Here is an 8,394-nt window from a genome sequence, read left to right as displayed (position 1 = left end):
TTATTTTCAAAGGTGGCCGTTCACACCTGAGTGTTGTGTAAGTCCCAATATATCCTGTACAGATGAGGCTTGCAGTTCCAGCATATCTAAAGAGAACGCTATATGTGCCCTTCCATGACAGTCAATAGGTTCAATTTATTTTTAACTGCATATTTCATTCATTAGATTTTTATTATTATTATTGTTATAATTTTATTTTTATTATTGTTATATGTATTATTATTGTTGTTATTATTATTGTTGTTATTGTTATTATTATTATTGTTATTATTATTATTGTTGTTATTGTTATTATTGTTGTTATTAATATTATTATTATTATGATTATTATTATTTATTTATTTTAACTGGGTTTTGGGGTTATTAGGCTTGTGCTTATTTTAAACAGCCAATCAGGTTGGCAGGCATTGTATTTTTTCCATAGTAAATAATAGGGTTATCAGTCTAGACTGGAGTAAAAAATACATTTGAAAACATTGCACCATAATTTGGCAAGTGAAAAACCAAATTGCAAGCTCTTTACCGAATCTGTACAAATCCAATACAATTGTGGAGCAATCCCTCTGTATTTAATGGACTGTAACTCTAACGTTGCAGAGCTTGGATACTAGATTCGACTCGCGCAGAACGGGGTCTGCGTAAAATTCATGTGTCTGGATGGCTTCTCTCTATATGTTACAGTATATTCTCAAGCTGGCCCTTGTGTGTGTATGGGGAGAGGTACTGATGTGCAATGTCTCTCTCTATGTTCCTATAGAATTTGTCAGATGAACACATTCACTGGTGTGATTACACATATTAAACATTCACTGGTGTGATTACATATATTAAACATTCACTGGTGTGAATACACATATTAAACATTCACTGGTGTGATTACACGTATTAAACTTTGCAGCCAATCACCTTCAATACTCATTTATTTATTCAGCATCCTTTCTGAGACCACACTTCAAAATTGTATCTCATTGTATTTCATTCATCTGAATGTAACGCTTCTACTTTTCAACACATGGTTAACACGAAGGCCTCTTTGTCATTGTGTCATTGAAGGGTTTGTTTTTTTTTCCTTGTCGCCATTATGTATTAAATAGTTAAATGTGAAAGTGCAAAGGGCAGAGCAAAGCCTGATCAGATTACAGAGAGGGGGCAGACAGGCCGAGGGTGGGAGAGGCTCCCAAACCCCAATACTGGATCAGCCAGGCAGTAATTATACCCTTCTCACACAGCCATCTACATTCTACAGCAAGGCTACTCCACAGCTACAAAGAGCTATACTGTACAGACACCTAGCTGTCACATTGTATATAGAACATGCAGACCTATGGCTGACGTGTGCGCCGCTCAAATAGTGGAGGGAAACTTGTGTAAAGTGGATCAACTCAGGGTGGCCTTATGTACAGAGGCTGAATTACTAAAGGAGTCGAGAATATTCACACAATAAACCGAGGATTGCTTTTCATATGATGGAAAATTGAAGTAATTTGTCACTCTTTTTTTAGTGAGCATTCTCAACTCCTTTAGTAAATCAGCCTCATAATGTGTGTCTGTACAAGTGTTCTCTTTACATCTCAATTTCTCTCTCTCCTCTCTCTTTCCCCTTCTCTGCTCCTTTCCCCCTCTCCGCTCCCTTTCCCCCTCTCTCCACTGTATCTCTCCTTCTCCTCTATCCCTTTGCTTTCTTCTGTCTCTCTCCCCTATCTCTCTCCTCTGTATCTACCCTCTCTCCTTTCTCTCTCTTTTTCCTACTCCCTGTGTCCTCTGTCTCCCTCTCTCCTACTCTCTTTTCTCTGTCTCCCTCTCTTTTCTCTGCCTCCCTCTCTCCTACTCTCTCTTTCATCTGTCCCCCTCTCTCCTACTCTCTCTCTTTCCTGTCTCCTTCTCTCTCTCTCCCACTCTCTCTTTCCTCTAAATCCCTCTCTCTTCTCCTGTCTCCCTCTACCCTACTCTTTCTTCTGACACCCTCTCTCTCTTTCTTGTCCCCCTCTTGTCTCTCTCATGTCTCTCTCTTTCTTATCTCTCTTTCCTCTGTCTCCCTCTCTACTCTCTCTCTGTCTTGTCTCTCTCTAACCTTTCTTCTCTTTCCTCTGTCTTCTCTCTTTTTTTCTTGTCTCTGTCTCTCCTATGTCTCCTTTTCTCTCTCCCCTGTGTTTGCACTCTTCTCTGTCTCTCTCTTACTCTCCCCTGTCTTCTCTCTCTCACACACTCTTCTCTCTCTCTCTTTCCTCTGTTTCTCTGTGTGTCTCTTTCCTCTGTCTCTCTCTCCTATGTCTCCTTTTCTCTCTGCCATCTTCGCTCTCTCTGTTTGCACTCTTCTCTCTCCTCTGTCTCTCCGGTAACTTTATATAAGTTTATATTAACAATGTCCCCCGCCTCCCGGCCAGTCTACAATGGCAAGCAGAGCCCCCTATACCAGTGACAGTGTAGAAGTTTTTCCATGCACCGTACACACTGACTTCTCCCCATAGCACGGAACAGCCTCCCTCCCATCCCATCGCCGGGGATCGTTGCTCTCAGCAGACGTGCCTCGCTCCTCTATTGTTATTAAACAGACCGGAGACAGACTACGAAGTGCAGAAAGTAGATGCAACGCAAGCCACCCGCAACGGACAGGATGGGTTACATCCCCCCGAATCCAGGATTAACCTTGTGGACGCCGAAGCAGACAGATCCAGAAAAAGGGAGGATTAGGAAGAGCAGGCAAGGGAACGAGAGAGGAGACTGAAGGAGGCTGCAGCGAGCCCTCCTCCCCCCTCCTTCTTCCAGAGCCCGGGTACCACCGCCCCGGCAAGGGTTAACCCAGGTTCAGTCCCAGCTGACAGTCAGCTGATCGGCCCGTGATTGACAGCTCCCCTCCTCGAAGTTTATATATACTATTATGCTAATGAGGCCAGGGGATCCGTCCTCCCATTGGCCCGCCGTCCCCAGTCCATTTGCCATTCGGAGCGTGACGTCAGAGCGGCTATAAAACTCAGCAATGCTTTTAAAGTGCTCCGCGGAATGATCGTAGAAAAAATCCTGAGAGTTTGGCGGTGCTGCCCCTCGTCCTGGCCGCTGCCGCCGCCGCTCTTTTCTGGGACTTCTCTTGGTGATGAAGTGTTAAAAGACAGAAAGTAGTTGGTGCCGAACCCGAAAGAGACCCAAATAAAAGCAGAGAGAGACGCTGGGATGTCTGAGAGCGCCAGGATCGGCGCTTGGGTGCTCTGATCGCTCTCATTTCTATCTTCTCTGAATTTTGGGGGAGACGATCACCCACAAGCTGGCTCACCCCGTCCCTGGTCACAGCAGCAGCAGCATCAGCAGCAGCCTGGTGTCCCCTCTGCCACCCCCGTGGAGGACTGGGAACAGCAGAAGGATGGCATCAGAACTGGCAATGAGCAGCTCCGACCTGCCCACCAGTCCCCTGGCCATGGAATATGTTAATGACTTCGATCTGATGAAGTTCGAAGTGAAAAAGGAGCCGGTGGAGACCGACCGCATCATCAGCCAGTGCGGCCGCCTGATCGCCGGGGGATCGCTGTCTTCCACCCCGATGAGCACGCCCTGCAGCTCGGTGCCCCCTTCCCCGAGCTTCTCGGCGCCCAGCCCGAGCTCCGGCAGCGACCAGAAGAGCCACCTGGAAGACTACTACTGGATGACCGGCTACCCCCAGCAGATCAACCCGGAGGCTTTGGGGTTCAGCCCGGAGGACGCCGTGGAAGCGCTGATCAGCAGCAACACCCAGCAGCAGCAACAACAGCAGCAGCAGCTCCAGGGCTACGATGGCTTCGCCCGGGGGCAGCAGTACGGCTCTTCGGGGGCCATGCCCGGGGAAGAGCTGGGCTCAGCCGCCGCGGTGGTCTCCGCAGTGATCGCAGCCGCCCAGAACGGGGCACCCCATCACCACCACCATCACCACCACCTCCCCGGGGGTCACGGCGCAGGGGGAGGTGGGGTGCAGCTATCTCCCGGGGGAGGCGGCGGCAGCGGAGTGTCCCCGTCTTCCTCCGGGCTGCACCAGCCGCCCCACCACCATCACCACCACCATCACCACCTGCACTTCGACGATCGCTTCTCCGACGAGCAGCTGGTCACCATGTCCGTGCGGGAGCTCAACCGGCAGCTCCGGGGGGTGAGCAAGGAGGAGGTGATCCGGCTGAAGCAGAAGAGGAGGACCCTGAAGAACCGGGGCTATGCCCAGTCCTGCCGCTTCAAGAGGGTGCAGCAGAGGCACGTCCTGGAGTCCGAGAAGAACCAGCTGCTGCAGCAAGTGGAGCACCTCAAGCAGGAGATCTCCAGGCTGCTCCGGGAGAGGGACGCCTACAAGGAAAAGTACGAGAAGCTCTTGGGAAGCGGCTTCCGAGAAAACGGCTCCAGCAACAGTGAAAACCCCTCCTCACCGGAATATTTCATGTGAGTTTCACCCCCGAGCCTTTCCCTTCTCTCCCAATGCCATGCCAACACTTTTCTGGGACCTTTACTAAACCATATCATGCCCACATGGTACCCATGATGTGTTAAGTCTTAGTCTCTTGGGTTCATCATTTCTCTTTCAACCTTCCTAGAAGCTCATCCTGCCCTCTTCTGCTATACCCATTGGGGTGAGGGACCTTTACTAAACCATTCCATGCCCACATGGTACCCATTGCAGTGAGGGACCTTTACTAAACCATTCCATGCCCACATGGTACCCATTGCAGTGAGGGACCTTTACTAAACCATTCCATGCCCACATGGTACCCTTGATGTGCTAAGTCTTAGTCTCTTGGGGCCATCATTGCTTATTTTTCCTCCACTCTTCCTAGAAACCCATCCTGACCTTTTCTACTATGCCATTGGGGTGTGGGACCTTTACTAAACTATTCCATGCCCACATAGTACTCATTGGGGTGAGGGACCTTTATTAAACGATTCCATGCCCACCTGGTACCCATGCTGTGTTAAGTCTTAGTCCCTTGGGTTCATCATTTCTTATTTCTCCTTCACTCTTCCTAGAAACTCACCCTGCCCTTTTTTACTATACCCATTGGGGTGAGGGATCTTTACTAAACCATTCCAAGGACACATGGTACCCATTGGGGTAAATAACCTTTATTAAACCATATTATGCCCTTAAGGTACCCATGCTGTGTTAAGTCTTAGCCTCTTGGGTTCATCATTTCTTATTTCTCATTCACTCTTCCTAGAAACCCATCCTGCCATTTTCTACTATACCTATTGGGGTGAGGGACCTTTACTAAACCATATCATGCCCACATAGTACCCATTGGGGTGAGGGACCTTTACCAAACCATATCATGTCCACATGGTACCCATGGTGTGTTAACTCTTAGTCTCTTGGGTTTATCATTTCCTATTTCTCCTTCACTCTTCCTAGAAACTCACCCTGTCCTCTTCTACTATAGCCTTTGAGGTGTGGGACCGTACTAAGCCATCCCATGCCCACATGGTCCCCATGCTGTGTTAACTCTTAGATTCTTGGGTTGACCATTTCTTATTTCTCCTTCACTCTTCATAGAGACTCATTCTGCCCTTTTCTACATACCCTTTGAGGTGTGGGACCTTGCTAAACCATTCCATGCCCACATGATACCCATGCTGTATTAACTCTTAGTCTCCTGGGCTGAGCACATTTTATTACTCCTTCACTTTGGCTAGAAACTCAGTCTTCCCTCTTGGGTGTGAGATTAAAACCTCCCTTGCCCACATAGTGCCCATTCTGTATTAACCCCTAGCCTATTGAGGTGACTACATGTTAGTTCTCCTGTCACTCTGGTTTAAACTCTCTTCCACACTAACCATAGAGGTGAGAAACCCCTATTAAACCCTTCCTTGTCCACGTTATGCCCCTATTGTATTAACTCTGTATGTTCAGGGACTCTTCTTTTTCACATCTCATTTCCTCTTCACCCTGGCTAGAAACTTAGCCTGCCCTCTTCTACTATAGCTAGTTGGGTGTGGGACACGTACTAATCTCTTCCTTGTCCACATGGTGCCCCTGTTGTATTAACTGTCTATGTTCAGAGACTGTTCTCTGGACAGATATTTCATATCATATGCAGATATTGTCCATATATTTTGCATGTTATTTCCTTTTCACTCTGACTAGAAACTTCTCCTGCCCTCTCCCACTCTACCCATAGGGGTGTGCGACCTTATTAAACCCTTCCTGGTCCACATGCTGTATTAACTCTTCATGTCCAAAATACTTAGGGTCGACTGCATCTTATTCTCTCTTCACCTTGGCTAGAAACTCATCCTGCCCCCATAACCTGTGCCCTCTTTAACGTCTAAAGGTACCCACACCCCACATTATAATGACAACAGTCCGTTTTCTACCATTTTCTCTTATTTCTGTTCTGCATTGCTTCACCTTGCTCCTTCTTGTATTTCTTTATCTTGCATGCCCATATTTTAGAATCACAGCTAAGTTTTGGTGCACTTTGAAAAGTTGGAAGGACTTATTTTAACATAGCAGCCAGTTCTAGACAGTTGCCAGCTGACTTTCCAGGGACAGTCCTAAGTCTTTTATTTCCAGGGGCAGTTTAAGGTTATGATCTGTCCTTGCAGACTGCGGTCCCTAGCTTTCATGACTGGGAAGCTGCATAGAGATATTTATCAATGAGAAGTTATTATTTAATGTCAGGCAGTGTTTAGAACGCACTCATGCCTGGATAGTTTAACTTTATTTAGTGTAATAGATGGGTGTCTAGGTGTTCTCTTTGAGACAGTGCTATCCACGCTGGCACTAGCCTAATGCCAGTGTGTCCCTGTAATTTATTTTAAACTGTTGGTTCCTGTGCTCTAGTTTTCAGGAAGGTGGCAGGGACAGTTAACACATTGATCTTTGCCTATTATAATGTAGCAGGTACACTTAATAGTCTATTCATTATTATTATTCTCCCTACTTTTTATAAGTAAATAACCTACACTAGCCAGTTCTACACATTTACACACGAGGCGAGAGGAGTTAAGAAGTTGGCTACTCACAAACATAAGACAGCAGTCTGAAAAAACTTGTGACCTTGAGTCACTCTGTCATTTGTCTACAGAAAAATTGCATTTTATAAGAAACAGACCAATATTGGCCAAAAAAATTATAATTTTTCAACTGTTTTCCGTTAAGCGAACAAGCTTTTTTCCATCTTAAGACAATCCGATAATCGCACACAATACACCTATGCAGTTCCTGTACCTGGAAGCACCTTCTCGGTATTTACTGTCACTGTCATGTGTGTATTCTGCGAATGTGCAATTTTCTCCATTCAGGAAGTCATTAGTGTCAGTCGAAAAAAAAAATGTTTGTATGAGACTCTATCACAGAGGAAGCAGCCACAAGCCTGGCGACTGCTGACTTTTGTTAACGAGTAGCCTTAGTTTGGAGGACTTTTACCCGAGCAACCAGCCCATATAAGATAGATATCAATCTTAACTGCTTCAGTGAGCTGTAATGAAATCTTTAATTGCTCATATTAAACCTGCATCACAGGCTAGACGCTTGGCAGTGGACAAATTTAAGCAATGCTATTACCTTGGCATGCTTTATGTCCCATATATCATGGCAATATTGTATCAGTTGTGCAAAAAAAGAATCTGTATTGAGGATTTGTGCCACTTCTTTGGTTTGTTTGAATTGGCATAGAGATAACAGTGTGTAAACTTGTAGAAACTTTGAAGTGTTTACAGTTAGCATGTCTGTAGTACTTTTATTTCCTATAATTCTGGGACAATGGGAGGGTTTCTATGAGGGGTTTCTTTGCTGCTTTCTTTCCATGTTTTTCTGGGCTTAAAATTACTCTTTAATATCATCCCCTTTACGTTTCCTATTTTGTTTTTAAGGTCATGAGTTTATGAGCTTGCTGTGTCAAAGACAGAAAGAAAGAGAAAAAGCAGAATTGTTGCCATCCTGAGTCCTTCATATGAGCTTGCAATAAAAAAAAAAAAATGTGAATTTTTAGACTGTCTCGCTGAATTCATCATTTTGTGAGTTGCTGACCTAAAACAAATTTTAAAAAAATAAGAGGAGATGACGTGTAAAGCAACCTGCCAAAATGAAGCCTTCATCTAAACTTCAGTTTTTCATGTGACTGTATGGCCCAGAATGACTGAAACTGGCCTGCCATTAAACTCCATGCTCATCTCATGCATTGTGCTTGCTGTTATGTCTTGGCAACAAAGAACTGTAAATGTCATAAGACTTTATGGAAAAAAATAGACAATATATTATTAAGAAGGCCCTGCATGCTGGACATGTATGGTATAATTATTATTTTTTTGTTTTTTTTTTTGTTTTGCTTGGAAAATGGACTTCTTGGACAAAATATGGCATGACATCCATTATTATTATTATTTTTTTTTTTGTTACTCATCACTTCTTTGCGTTAAAGACAAAAAAAAAAGTGCAATCTAGATCTT

The 8,394-nt window shown here is 45.0% G+C and overlaps 1 protein-coding gene across 1 annotated transcript; it reads left to right on the top strand.

Moving 5' to 3' along the window:
- Positions 1–3,234: 3,234 nt before the first annotated feature.
- On the top strand, positions 3,235–8,106 carry MAF (MAF bZIP transcription factor). The gene is made up of 2 exons (XM_018555740.1): positions 3,235–4,392; positions 7,819–8,106. The coding sequence occupies exons 1-2, from the start codon at positions 3,356–3,358 to the stop codon at positions 7,823–7,825; spliced, it is 1,044 nt and encodes a 347-aa protein (XP_018411242.1). The 5' UTR covers positions 3,235–3,355; the 3' UTR covers positions 7,826–8,106.
- The last annotated feature ends 288 nt before the right edge of the window (positions 8,107–8,394 follow it).

The sequence above is a fragment of the Nanorana parkeri genome, unplaced genomic scaffold (assembly GCF_000935625.1).
Source record: "Nanorana parkeri isolate BGI_ZX_2015 unplaced genomic scaffold, ASM93562v1 scaffold211, whole genome shotgun sequence".
Lineage (NCBI taxonomy): Eukaryota > Metazoa > Chordata > Amphibia > Anura > Dicroglossidae > Nanorana > Nanorana parkeri.
Note: the sequence above shows the minus strand (reverse complement) of the source record. Positions and strands in the feature narration are given on the sequence as shown.

Coding starts and splice junctions, on each gene's coding strand:
- MAF (XM_018555740.1), top strand. CDS start 3,356: ATGGCATCAGAACTGGCAATGAGCAGCTCCGACCTGCCCACCAGTCCC.